A 14,447-nucleotide genomic window follows, 5' to 3' on the forward strand; every position below is an offset into this window, starting at 1 on the left:
TCTGCATGCTTATCTCGAAGCCTCACATGGAGTCCCACTATTATGAGAGGCCTGACAGAAAGCACTTCTTTCTTATGTGCATCAGCCTCTTAGGTCCTTTTCCTTCAATACTGGACAGTCGCCTAAGTAGCCCTTTCCAAGAAAGCCCTCTCTTGAAAAAGGGGTGGCTTCTCCAGACCTCAGGCACCCTGGTGTTTTTCACTCAGCTGCCTTGCCACACAGAGTGACAGAGAAGAACCCAATCTGGTGCCTGGAGTCAGACTTTTGTAGATTGCCCCTTTCAGGATGCTTGCCTTGGCAGCCATTTCTTGAAATTAGGGATCCACACTCTATTTGGGCTAGGTGTTGAGCAGGTGTGAGCCGCCGTCCAGCACCAAGAGTAGCTTTGTATTGATCTGAAGGAACTTTTCTGCTCGCCAACTGCCTTTTCTCCCACGCATGAATACCAGCCCCTTGCACAGCCAAATCACTACGGATTTTGTTGTTGTTCTTTCTTAGTTTTTCTTTCCATAGGTAAGGAAGTATGGTAATACTGTCTTTTGAAGAGTCATGTATTGCAGCAGGAAATATAACTCCTGTGATGAGCAGTTCTGGAGTACAGAATGCATGAGGTAGGACTTTGCTATTGCTCTGCTTTGGCCCTAGCCAGCACAGAGCCAGAGAAGTAGAGGGAGCTCTCGTGAGCCAGCCTTCTCCTGGGATGAAGGAGCAAGTGCATTTCAGAGGTCCTCATAGGATCCTCCAATAGGTTCAAGGCAGAAGTGCCACAGGGCAGCATACTGCTGTTGTGCTCTTTTTCTGGTATAAAGGTGGTGCCAGCAGGTCTCTCTGCTGCGTCCCTGTGGCATGACACAGCAACCAAGTCAATGAAAACTGCCACCACAGAGAACGGAAAACTGCACTCAGTCATGCCAAGAATGCTGAGAAGTCCATGCCTGGTCCCCAGAAATCACAGAATCACACAGAATGACCGAATGGTTGAGGTTGGAAGGGACCTCTGGAGAAGATCGAAGCCAACCCCCTGCTCCAGCAGGGACACCTAGAGCATGTGGCACAGGATTGCATTCAGATGGGTTTTCAAGGTCTCCTTCCAAAGAAGGAGATTCCACAACCTCTCTGGGCAGCCTGTTCCAGTGCTCTGCCACCCAAAGAGTAAAGCAGTTCCTCTGCCTACGGACATGAAACTTCCTGTGTTTCAATTTGTCCCCACCTTGTCCTGCCTTGTCTTCTCACTGGCCACCACTGAGAAGAGTTTCGCCCCATTCTCTTTACATCCTCCCCTCAGGTACTCGTGCATGTTGATAAGATCCCCTCAATCTTCTCTTCTCCAGGCTAAACAAGCCCAGCTCACTTAGTCTTTCCTCATACAATAGATGCTCGAGTCCCTTAATCATCTTTGTCGCTTTACGCTGGACCCTCTCTCAAAGTTGCACCTCCCCCTTGTACTGGGGAACCCAGGACTGCTCACAGGATTCCAGGTGTGGCCTCACCAGAGCTGAGTAGAGGGGCAGGATCCCCTCCCTTAACCTGCTGGCAACACTCCTCCTGATGCAGACCAGGATCCCGTTGGCCTTCTTGTCCACAAGCGCACATTGCTGCCTCATGGATAATTTGTTGTCAGCCAGGACTCCCAAACCAGGACACGGCCTGGTCATAATTCCCTGTGCAATCTGCTTTTCCTTGCCACCAGCAGGCACAGTGAATTAAACTGCCAGATCTACCTGGTCACTGGCAGAGCAAACATACCCAGCTTTTCCCCCAGCTGCAGCCTCCTCACGTGCTCAGCACCCTCCTCCAAGACCTGCATGCCCAAAACGTTGAGACTTTTTCTGTGCACGATTTGCAAGGATCAACAAATCAGCGTCTTCAACAAAGTTTTCAACAAAAGACTTCCTTCCTTTCATGGAACCAGGCATAGGCATTTCACAGGATTGTCCCTGAGAGGCTTGGTGATTGCCCATAGGCCCCCTTGCTGAGTCACTGCAAACACAAGGTGCAGATAAATCTATGTGAATCAGGTTGAGGTGGGAATGTGTTTTCTGTTCAGGTGCTAAATTTGCTTTCCTGGGTGCCCGTGGCTTTTGCCAGGCGTGTTCACCAGCCAGGCAGAGCTTCCTGCAAGAAAGTGCCTCAAGAGCACCTTCAAAGAGGAGTGCTAATGATCACGGCAAGCAGACAGATGTCCCAAGTGAAGACAGAAGCTAGTCCTTGTGCTGTGCTTGCTTTCTCTGTTGCTGTAAAAGCAGGCCACTTCCTAGTTGACATTACCCAGATGTTTCAACGCACAGACCTGTGGAGCAGCTGGGAGACATGGCAGAGATGCAGGTGCTGAACAGTCCTATTGCAGGAATATAATACCCTTCACTAGGTAGCTGGTGATATGGGAACTGTTTGCTGGTCAAAGCAAGCAGTGGAAAGTGAGGTCTCCCTCCTGTGGCCGTTCCTGTGTGATTCCCATGTCTCTCAGCTCCCCACGGCAGGGACGCACTGACCTCATGGGCTGCCTGCACAGACAGGGTCAGTGCCTTGGCTCTTGCTCGCATCAGTGGCACATTGCTGAGCTGAAGAGCCACAGAACTCCTCCTTTTCCAGATTTGAAGCTCTTGTGCCACAGATGGTCTAATGTTCCTGCTGCAAGTGTTTCTACAGGTGTGAGGCTTAGCAGTCCTAACCAAAAGGAAGCCTTGGAACCAAGTGGCCCTCTGAGGCAGCAGACTTCAGCTCGGAGGATACTCCTTGCCTGAGAACTTTGCTTCCTGCGGGGCTAGAATTTCATGTCAGCATCTGTAAGACCGCATTGTGTAATTTACTTTGCTGCTGCACAGATGCCTGGTCCCAACTGTTCAAAAGCCCACCAGTGCATTCACCAAGCATGCTGTGTACAAAGCTTTCCTCTCTGGACTCTCTGACTTCCTCACATTTTTTCCCCTTGTGAATGCGCTCCTGGCTGCCTTCATTAGAGGGGCTGAACCATCACACTGAGCCAGCCTTTCCCCCAGGGTAGTTGTGACTCTGATCCCTGCCCTTAACCAACCTTAACCTATCTCACTGCAAATCCCCTGTTCCCACAGGCCTTGAGTCCTGCCTGGGCCATTGCCCCAGGCTCGGTCATTCCACCCATGCTACCTTTGCCCCATTGCCAGCAGCACCCCTCCACTCACACGGGCACCGGGGGAGCATTGGGAGGAGCAGCTGTGGAGCAGAACCTGCCTCGGGGTTGGCTTGTGACCTGGCACCGCTCCACCTGCCCGGCTGCAAATGCTGCTCTCTTTACCACTGCCTCTGCGTCTCGCATGCACACACGCACACACGCACTTTCACAGCCCCTGCTTTCTCAGCACAATGGTGGATGATCTTTCATTTTCACAGGGACCTTTTTCAAAAGCTTGAATGAGGGCATTGAACATATACTTTCAATGGTGAACTGCAAGCCGTTGCAACTGCTGCTGTTGAAAAACCCCTCTGTTAGAGAAAAAAAAAAAAAAAAAAGGGCCAAGAGTACAGGGGAGAATTTGTTAGCACCTCATCAGTTCACCCTTTCTCATGTGGAAGGAATGTGCTCATCAGACTCGGCAGGCCACAGCTGCCTTATGAGTCTCCTTGGAGCTCACTGGAGTTCTCCTTGTAGTCTCTTTTCTTCTTTGTTCTCCTGAACAGAACCTCCAACATGCCTCCTCCATTTGGAGCACCCACAGGAGACTCATCGGTGTTGACAGAAAATCCTCCCTTTCTGTACTTTGGCATTGCAGTGGCACTGGCAGAGGAAGCGATCCAATGCTGAAGCCTTGCTCATAAAGCCCTTAACGCTCTCCACCTTGCCTTTCCCATGGTGCACACAGTCACAGCGGCGGAGTTCTAGCACTTGGGCCACAGTTCCCACGCATGAAGAAGGAGAGAGGCCAGGGGCAGCAGGCAGAGCTTCAGCCTCAGGAGGCTGAGAACAGGCCCCATGCCGTTACGTTATGCGGAGAAGACCAAAATCATGACATGAGCCTGGCCTGTGGGAGCTGGTTCCTTAAAGGAGACCCTGCACTGATGGCCCTCAAGGAAGCTCTGCTCAGCACCTGCTTCCGAGAGGGGCCTGCGCTGCCTTTGCAGGCCGGCTGTCCTTTGCTCTGAGAGGACTGTGGGGCTGGTTGTTCCAAAGAGGTTTCAAAGCGCAGCCCGCGGTGCGACCACAATGGTGATGCCCTTTTTCCCTGGCTCCATGACCATTTCACCTACTCTCACACAAGGCCTGCAGCCTTCCCTGACTGTCGCTGAGTATCCTATATCTTAATGCACCCCAGAATCCCACATGGGATCTGGGGTGTATTAAGAAGAGTGTCTCCAGCAGGTCGAGGGAGGTAATCCTGCCCCTCTACTCAGCCCTGGCGAGGCCACATCTGCAGTACTGTGTCCAGTCCTAGGCCCCCCAGTACAAGAGGGAAATGGATCTACTGGAGAGAATCCAGTGCAGGACTACAAGGATGATCAGGGGCCTGCGACATCTGTCCTTTGAGGAGAGACTGAGAGAGCTGGGCCTGTTCAGCCTGAAGAAGAGAAGGCTGAGAGGGCACCTGATCAATGTTTATAAATAGCTCAAGGGAAGGAGTGAGAAGGATGGGGCAGACCTCTTTTCAGCGGTGACCACCAACAGAACTAGAGGTAATGGCCACAAAGTGAAACAGCAAAAGTTCCACAGGAACTTAAGGGAACCACTGTTAACAGTGAGGGCGACAGAGTACTGGAACAGGCTGCCAAGAGAGGCTGTAGTATCTCCTTCTCTGCTTGGATGCAGTCCTGTGCCACATGCTCTAGGTGACCATATGTGTGCAGGGGGGTTAAACTACATGATCTCTAGAGGTCCTTACCAACCTTAATGAGTCTATGATTCTATGATCCAAAGGCAGCATCTACCCTGAGGAGAGCCTGGTGTGGGGGAATGACACCAATGCTTAGCCGTGTGGGTCGTAAGTCGCTTTTCATGTTCCTCTCTGCATTCTTCCCTGACACTGAGGTGACAGAGGAGAAGACCACATGCGCTCCCACCCCATCAACCCATCTGCCCTATGCCCTAAACGCTCTTTTGATGGAATTCGGATTGACTGCTTTGTTTGTTGCCAATCTGGAAGAGCAGATAATACTCAGATGGTCACACAAGACCAGGGAGGCTTCTAGTGTTGTCCCTTCCCTGCGCGCCTGGGAGGCCTCCTAACACGTGTGTTGTCTCTGCTGCTCCTTGGTAACAGAGACAGGCTCAGACATTCCCTGTAGCCGGAGACCTGAACAAGCGTGTGTAGGGGTGGCAGCTCCATCTGTGTCACCAGAGGCTTTTTAGAGCTGCTTCCTGCAGAGCGGAGTGTGTGGCTAATTCTTCAGAGAGTTAATTACCATGAGGAGAGCTCTCCTCCTGAGCGTGGAGGAAGACTGCCCACTCCCGCACTAAGGATCACACTGACCCCGGCCCTGACACTAAGGGCCACGCTAACTAAGGGCTGCGCTAGGTAGTTAACGGCCATGCTGAGGACTGCACGAGGCCTTGATTCCTTGCCCTCCCTGAGCACTGCTCTTGTAGGCGCGGGGCTGTCCCCGCCTTCCCTTCTGGCACCACCCCACTGCCTCAGAGCTGCCTCTCATGAAGGGCTGGCGCTGCCCGCTGGGTGAGGCAGCGCTCCCTCACACTGCCACCACCTTCCTGCTTCATGGCTTTGACCATGCTTTTACTCTTCTACAAAAGGTCCCCTGGCACAATCCTGTGCTCCAGAGCCTTCTCCTTCTCTTGTGCTGCTGAACCCAGTGTCTCTCCTGGCTTGTTTGTGTCCCAACCTTCTGTCCACTAGCTAATTAAGACAGTGGACACCTCTGTAGTGTTTTACTCGCTCAACCATAAGGCGTGTTCTCCAGAAGAAACAGTGGCAGGGCTGAAGCTTTCCATACCTTCAGCACCATGTGCAGCTTAGGAACCCCAAAGCCGTCATGTGGGACAAGAGCACACACCGTGAGCCTGGAGTGCGGAATCATTTGGGGAAAAAAAAAAAAAAAAGGCATTTTAAGCCAGTCTGCTTCTGTGGTCTTTTTGTAGCTCAGTTTCCTCCAAGCATTAGGCTCATTGTTTCACAGCCACATGGCTCTGAGCATTCACCTAGCAGGCAGAGAGCCGGAGAAGGAGCTTCTCCGCAGGAAGAGAGCCCTTGTCCCCCTTTGCACTCTATTGGGAGCACGGAGCCCATCCAGCGAGAAGATGGTCTGGAGCAACTCCTCCTTGTCTCTGAAGACTCTTCCCAGGCAAGAATGCTGCAGAGCATGAGCTGGCAGCATCTGCAGAACTGTGTGATGCTTCCAAGCCTCCGCCATGCATGGCTGTCATGTGTAACAAAAGGGCCGCACACACAGGCAGCAGCTCCTGCCTGTTTGAGAGGTGCTGCATGCAGCCCCACACTCCAGCAGCACTTTGGCCTCCCCTAGCGCTGGGCACAAGCAGCAAAGCAAGAAGCAGAAGGGAGAGCTTCAGCTGCCAAGGAGCGCTGTCGCTGGCGATCTTTGCCCATGTCACATGGGACTCCCTGACACGTGCGGATAATGGAAGGGGTCCTACTGCCGAGGCTGCTGTCCCCAGGGCTGCTGGCACCCCAGTTGTGCCCTTACCTTCTCGTGCCACTACCGGAGCCTTGCCATTAGCGCAGCCAGAGGCTGCCCGGGGTGCCCCTGCTCCAGGACTGCCAGAACAGGGGCTGCCGCTACCGCCTGCCCTGCCGTTATCCCAGACCTTCTGCTCTGCCCTGGCCTGCTGCACTCCCGGGCTCTTGTGTTCAATACGGGCCGTGCTGCTATGTGGAGCATGGTGTTACCCCGCAGCCCATTTCCCCACCCTGCTCATACCCTGTGTCCAGCACAAAACCCCCTGTCCTGCCGTTACCCCTGCACCTGCCAGTACGCCGGGCCCAGGGCTCCCCTGGAACTGCCATTACTTCAGACGTCCTCTTACACCGCACTTATAGTTGCATTTCCTTGCTCCTGCATTTTATTGTTACATATTTTTATTTCCTGTTAACAGCAGCTCTCCCCATTTTCTCAGGATCTTGAAACGATGTCTGTCTTGCCACCTTCCCGTCAACCTGCACCCCGAGCCCCTGCCAGTACCCCGGCCCGAATGCTCCCTTGCCACTGCCATTGCCCCACACCTCCTCTTACACCACACTTATTGTGCCATTTCCTTGGGCCAGCCTTCTCTTTTTACGTTTTTTTTATTGGTTATGAAGATCAGCTCTCCCCATGTCTTTGGGGTCTTGGAATGAAGTCTGTCTTGCCACCTTCCCGTGAACCTGCACTCGGTAAATGCAGGTGTACTCGGTGTTTCCCCAGTTGTTCTGCACCTCCAGCTTTATGTACTGAAAGGCTCTGGAGAGCTCATGCTGTAAAGAAATCATGGGAAGAAGAAATATGGTTGCTGGGGGACAAAGAAGGTCACTACAAGTCACACACCTCCCTTTGCTGGACATGGCCCTGGTAAGAGCAGGTCTCAATGACCATCCCTTGCCTGCGCTGCACCTGGGGATGGTCTTTGTGCAACAGACCTAAGAGGAAACCTTCATTCTGCCTGGCCTTAGCCCACACGCGCTTCCTCTACCTTCAGAGGGAAGGTCTGAATGGCCTCTCTTTCCACGTCATACGTGAATGTTCCAAGGAGAGTTTCTTCTTCTCCCTCCTTCTCCACTCCCTTCAAGACAAAGCACCAGCATCAGCCTCGGGACGCCGAGGCCCAAAAGGGGCAGGCGGCACAGCAAGTGAATGCCCCTTGTCCCCGTGGCATTTTTTTCCCCACGACCCCAGCCCAAGCAGCACAGACTTACAGAAACAGTGAAGTCTCGGGGAGCGCTGCTGACCGTGCCGCTTGGGGAGACAGCCTTGGAAATGTGCTGCAGAGTGACAGCAGCTGGCCAGATGCGAGCAGGCAGCTGAATGACCACGTGCCCCCGAGAGCCTTGGAAAGCCCAGCATTGCCCAGGTATCATGTCAGGCTGCAAGCAGAACAGGACAGCAAGGAATGAGCAGGCTGTGAGGGGGACACCACTAGTGCCAGTGCCAGGGGAACTGGAAGTACAGGCAGCCCTTTGCCTATGTCTTGCATTTCTGCTCCAAAATGAAGAGCACGTGGGAGGCAGGACAGAAAAGCAGAGACCTCCTGCCCCTGCTCAAGCAGGCTCTACAGATGAATGAGGGAAGGAAGACCTGTCGGGGCCATGACATCTGCCACCTCACCCCAGACTCAGGGCTCTGCACAAACATCTCTACCGGCCCAGCAGAGATTGGTCCCACCAAATGGACTGTGAAGGAGAGACTCCTTCCCCTCACTGTTCTCTTTTGACACTTGCAAAATGCTATCTGGAGGATTTGCAGGTGCCATCCCGGAGTTTACTTCCTTGGAGTTCCACTCCTAAAGGAGTCACTGCTTTCTATCAAGTAAAAGCCTTGGGTGTGAAGAATCACTGCTAGGGACAAGAGCAGCAGTTCTGAATGCAGGACAGGTGCCCTGGCCTATCGCTGTAATTCCCAGGAAGGAACTAAAGCCCCAACGAGGATTTCTGCGCCGTTACCTGCAAAATGGTATCTGGTGGCTTTGAAGCACACAGGAACCAGAAAGCCTTGCAGAGCCAACGCTCTCCCCAGTCATAAGTGCGGGAAGTTCTCTGCAGGTCAATTACAGCGCCTGCAAAGAAGATGGAGCTGCTGCCTGCAAGGTGCCACAGCCCGGCTGCTTCCAGGGCATTTGTAACTCTGTCTGCCAGCTGGAGGCCAAGCGGAGGTCTTGCTGTGGCAACGTGCAGCACAGTGCAGCCTTCCCCTTCGGGTGGACAGGAAAGCTCAGGGAAGAGGAAGGGAACCGCTGCGTGGGCACAGAAAACTTAGAGGGCAGTGCCAGAGGCGGCAGCACGGAGCCCCAGGACAGGAGTGGGTGTGGGTCACAGACAGCCCCCCTGACACAGCCTTGCTCGTGGACCCCCACGTGTCCTTTCATCTCCCAGCACCTCGGTGAGCAGGGGCTGCCACGCAGCCTCCCTATGTTCACACACACATCATGCAGAGACTTGTCTGCCTGTGTCCTCACCTGTGGTCTGCAGAGCCCAGTCAGAGAGGGGCACTTGGCCTTCATCAAACAGGACCTCTCTCATCTGCTGCACTTCCTGGAGAAGACAGAAACAGGTAGAGGTAATCTCCACCTCAGCAGGCAGCTCAGCAGGGCTACTCCTACACCTAGCACACAGGAAAGAGAAGAGCCTGGCTAATAAAGTGCAAGAGCAACCTTGTGCAGAGACCTGAAAGGCTCCATTCTTTCACAAGTGTTTCTAGGAAACCCATGCAATGGGGAAGACCACGCGTGTGCACAGCCAGAGTGGGGCCATGGGGCAGCACAGCTTGCTCTCCACCCTCCCCACCCTCTAGCTCGGCCAGGAGATGGGCTCAGGCCCTGCCAGTGCCAGCTGCTCCCACGAAGTCCTCCTGAGCCCCAGGCCTGCTGTGGGGGCCGGGCCAGAGCTAGTCGAGTCCCCGGCACTGCAGGCAAAGCGTGTCGGGAGTCCTCTGCTCTGAGAAAGTGCCCAGCGATCCCCGTATGAGAGAAGGGAATCAATGGCAGAGAAGCTCCCCCAAAAAGCCTCTGTGCAAGGCAGGGGGGCTCCCGTAAACCAGAAGAAAGCAACAACCACCACGACTAGGGTCCTGTCAGCGCTTCCGCTCATCCAAGCCTTCCTTCACAAAATGGAGCATCACCTGCTTCATACTCCCCATCTCGGCATTCAAGCGCAAAACCTCCCCTCTGAGAAGCTCCATCTGTTTGGCCTGTTTAGCCAGCAAAGTGACCAAGTCCCTGCAGAGAGAGAGAAGCTGCTGTTTGAGAGCTGCCCGTCCCCTGCAGGGAGCCTCTAAGCCCAGAGGAGAGAAGAGCTCCCTGTGCTTGGGCCCCTTTTGCTCTGCCCGCTTTGGCAGGGCTTTCCCTTCCCCCTGCAGCTTTAGCTTTTGTGGCCGACGCAAGGAGTCTTGCTCGGACATGCAAGTGGCACATGCCCAGCTGACACTATGCCATGAAATGAGTCCCCAGACAGATATTGTCTCACCTTTCAGCGTTCAGGTCTGGAAAGAGCCATCCCAAGATCCCCTGAAAGGCAAGAGCTTTCCATGAGCAGAGCCGCTACCACAACTGCCAGAGCTTTCCTCGGAAGCTGCTGGAGGAAGCCCAGCAGGACCTGCCACTTCACTCTGGCAAGCCAGTTCAAGCTCAAGCTCAAGATCCAGCTGAAGCTTTGTTGTGCTTCCTGCTGCAGGGCATGGCAGTATTTGGGGATGTATGCCACCCATGTCAGCCCCTCTCCTTTGCAGGAGTTACCTGTCTCTCTCCACCAGGCATCTCTGTCGGTTCATCTGATAATCCTGGCAGAGTCCATGCTGGAATCATCATCACACAGTAGCCAGCAACTGAAATTCACAGCAGCAAGGAAGAGCAGGGTTACTAGGCTAATGGGACCCCCCCGTAGAGAGCATCTCTGGAGCTCCCTGAAGTGCAGGAAAGGGAAGCAGGACGGTGCCCCACTCCAGGGCACTCCAGGGCCTCCGGCCTCCAGCAGCTCTGTGCTGCTTACTGCTGGCAGCAATTTGCTCACAAATAACTCACCAATACCAACACAGGTCCCAAGGAGAGCTTTCACAAACACATTGTTCCTTAGGGGGACCCTTTTCCTACAAAAGAGGGAGTGTTACTACTAAAGTGGCAGGGCTGGCAGGCCTGGCAGGGCTTCCTACAGGAAAGTGCCACAAGAGCACCTCCACCAGACAGAGAAAAGGCCTCCAGGGAAGTGGAGAGATGTCCCAAGTGAAGAGAGAAAACAGTCCTTGTAGTGTTCTTGCTTTCTCTCTTGCTATAACAGCAAAAGTCCTCTCCTCTGAGATTAGGGACACATTGATGATTTTCTAAGGGGATAGGCCCGTGGGAGATACTCACAGGGTGGAGACACAGATGCCAGAAAGTCTCCTTATTAAGAGAAGGAGCATCGCCTGGCAGCTGGTAATACGGTGGAAGATCCCTAGGCACGAAGGAAGAGTGCAAAGTGAGGTCCCCTCCACCTCCTGTGGGGCCTCCTGCGGGATCCCCAGGCCTTTCAGCTCTGCACAGGAGGGACGCACTGAGCTGCACGTGCTGCCTCCACGGGTAAAGTAAGGGCCAAGGTTGTGCCTTGCAGAAGGACACATCGGGGAGCTGAGGAGCCGTCCCCTGCAGGCGCTGCCGCCACAGCTCAGCCAGGCTGGGTTCAGCAGTGCATCCCACGGCTACCCAGCAGCCAAACAACAGGGAAGTAGTATGTGGCTGCAGTGGAATTGTGTGCCTGCTCTAATCCCTCACCGGGACCGTGATTCTGGGATTTGTGCAGCGCAGCACAGCTCAGGCAAGTCAGGTCAGGGGGACACAGACATGGATCCGCTCCACGTGTGACACAGAGCACCAATCTCATGGGAGATGGACACGCAAGGGCGTTACGTAGAGAGACTCAGCAGCGCGACACTCACCAGCCTTTCCCCCGGCACGCTCCGTGGTGCTCACGTGGACCTCCCTGGCCACGTGGAGGGCAGCCACAGCCACCTCGGCCCTCTGCAGCACCGGGGCGTCCTGCTCCGCAGGAGCTGCCCGTGCCCCCCGGCGGCGCCCTTGCCGCGGGAGAGGCTGCCTCCTCGCCATTGCTGCGAGGAACCAGATCTTCACTCACTCCCTCACGCACACAGAGCCTTTCCACCCGATTAGGCAAAAAGACACCAAGTGCCCCAGAAGGAGCAAACCCGCTAAGCACAACGAGTCGCGAGACCGCGTTGAGCCCCGAGCAGCGGGCTGAGGGCGGCCCCGGCCCTGCGCGCCTATAAGGGCTGTCTGGCTGTGACCTCACACACACACGTGTGAGGTGGCGCGAGGCGTGATGTGATGTCACACTGCAGCATGAGCCCTGTTCACCCCCCAGAGCACTCCCTGGTGGGGACACACATCTGCCATCCTCCCGAATGGTCCCAGGGATATAGTAGGAAGAACACACTGGTAAGAACGAAGGAAGAAAGAAGAGGCTAAGGAGGAAGAGCAAAAAAAGGAAGAAAGGAGGAAGGGAAGACTGCATTGTAACTTCTGAATCAGTCGACAGGCTGAACCCCTTTCCTGCCCTCAGGAATGAGGATGAGTCCAGCCACCACCAGTCCCTCTAATCTTTGAGGATTGCCTGGAACACAAGGGCATTCATCTCTTACCAAAATTGCATCCCCCCCATCAAACCGCAACAGACACGCATCTGCCATCCTGCCAAGTGGCCCCAGACCACGCATCCCTCCTTCCCTACAGCACTGCTCTTGTCCACGCTCTTCCGTCACGGGCTGGTGGCTCTCCGTGTTTCCTTTTTCCTCCTGCGCTATTAGATTCCTCCATTAAATTGGATAACTCCTGGCAGAGAAAAGAAACCCTTTAGGCTCTTCGTCCCTGCTCTCCTTTTCTCCGGTTCTGCGACCAAGATCTTCTCCTTCACCTCTCTGCATGCTTATCTCGAAGCCTCACATGGAGTCCCACTATTATGAGAGGCCTGACAGAAAGCACTTCTTTCTTATGTGCATCAGCCTCTTAGGTCCTTTTCCTTCAATACTGGACAGTCGCCTAAGTAGCCCTTTCCAAGAAAGCCCTCTCTTGAAAAAGGGGTGGCTTCTCCAGACCTCAGGCACCCTGGTGTTTTTCACTCAGCTGCCTTGCCACACAGAGTGACAGAGAAGAACCCAATCTGGTGCCTGGAGTCAGACTTTTGTAGATTGCCCCTTTCAGAATGCTTGCCTTGGCAGCCATTTCTTGAAATTAGGGATCCACACTCTATTTGGGCTAGGTGTTGAGCAGGTGTGAGCCGCCGTCCAGCACCAAGAGTAGCTTTGTATTGATCTGAAGGAACTTTTCTGCTCGCCAACTGCCTTTTCTCTCACGCATGAATACCAGCCCCTTGCACAGCCAAATCACTACGGATTTTGTTGTTGTTCTTTCTTAGTTTTTCTTTCCATAGGTAAGGAAGTATGGTAATACTGTCTTTTGAAGAGTCATGTATTGCAGCAGGAAATATGACTCCTGTGATGAGCAGTTCTGGAGTACAGAATGCATGAGGTAGGACTTTGCTATTGCTCTGCTTTGGCCCTAGCCAGCACAGAGCCAGAGAAGTAGAGGGAGCTCTCGTGAGCCAGCCTTCTCCTGGGATGAAGGAGCAAGTGCATTTCAGAGGTCCTCATAGGATCCTCCAATAGGTTCAAGGCAGAAGTGCCACAGGGCAGCATACTGCTGTTGTGCTCTTTTTCTGGTATAAAGGTGGTGCCAGCAGGTCTCTCTGCTGCGTCCCTGTGGCATGACACAGCAACCAAGTCAATGAAAACTGCCACCACAGAGAACGGAAAACTGCACTCAGTCATGCCAAGAATGCTGAGAAGTCCATGCCTGGTCCCCAGAAATCACAGAATCACACAGAATGACCGAATGGTTGAGGTTGGAAGGGACCTCTGGAGAAGATCGAAGCCAACCCCCTGCTCCAGCAGGGACACCTAGAGCATGTGGCACAGGATTGCATTCAGATGGGTTTTCAAGGTCTCCTTCCAAAGAAGGAGATTCCACAACCTCTCTGGGCAGCCTGTTCCAGTGCTCTGCCACCCAAAGAGTAAAGCAGTTCCTCTGCCTACGGACATGAAACTTCCTGTGTTTCAATTTGTCCCCACCTTGTCCTGCCTTGTCTTCTCACTGGCCACCACTGAGAAGAGTTTCGCCCCATTCTCTTTACATCCTCCCCTCAGGTACTCGTGCATGTTGATAAGATCCCCTCAATCTTCTCTTCTCCAGGCTAAACAAGCCCAGCTCACTTAGTCTTTCCTCATACAATAGATGCTCGAGTCCCTTAATCATCTTTGTCGCTTTACGCTGGACCCTCTCTCAAAGTTGCACCTCCCCCTTGTACTGGGGAACCCAGGACTGCTCACAGGATTCCAGGTGTGGCCTCACCAGAGCTGAGTAGAGGGGCAGGATCCCCTCCCTTAACCTGCTGGCAACACTCCTCCTGATGCAGACCAGGATCCCGTTGGCCTTCTTGTCCACAAGCGCACATTGCTGCCTCATGGATAATTTGTTGTCAGCCAGGACTCCCAAACCAGGACACGGCCTGGTCATAATTCCCTGTGCAATCTGCTTTTCCTTGCCACCAGCAGGCACAGTGAATTAAACTGCCAGATCTACCTGGTCACTGGCAGAGCAAACATACCCAGCTTTTCCCCCGGCTGCAGCCTCCTCACGTGCTCAGCACCCTCCTCCAAGACCTGCATGCCCAAAACGTTGAGACTTTTTCTGTGCACGATTTGCAAGGATCAACAAATCAGCGTCTTCAACAAAGTTTTCAACAAAAGACTTCCTTCCTTTCATGGAACCAGGC

The 14,447-nt window shown here is 53.8% G+C and overlaps 1 protein-coding gene across 1 annotated transcript; it reads right to left on the bottom strand.

Moving 5' to 3' along the window:
• Positions 1–7,226: 7,226 nt before the first annotated feature.
• On the bottom strand, positions 7,227–9,876 carry LOC148595363 (SUN domain-containing protein 3-like). The gene is made up of 6 exons (XM_088521001.1): positions 9,751–9,876; positions 9,089–9,164; positions 8,577–8,689; positions 7,833–8,000; positions 7,610–7,699; positions 7,227–7,394 (listed from the first exon to the last, which is right to left on the bottom strand). Exons 1-6 carry the CDS (start codon positions 9,808–9,810, stop codon positions 7,227–7,229), a joined length of 675 nt encoding a protein of 224 aa, XP_088377127.1. The 5' UTR covers positions 9,811–9,876.
• Between the last annotated feature and the right edge of the window lie 4,571 nt (positions 9,877–14,447).

Source organism: Tinamus guttatus, unplaced genomic scaffold (assembly GCF_059628265.1).
Source record: "Tinamus guttatus ecotype Peru unplaced genomic scaffold, ASM5962826v1 Tinamus_guttatus_pri_ptg000110l, whole genome shotgun sequence".
In the NCBI taxonomy this organism is placed as follows: Eukaryota; Metazoa; Chordata; class Aves; order Tinamiformes; family Tinamidae; genus Tinamus; species Tinamus guttatus.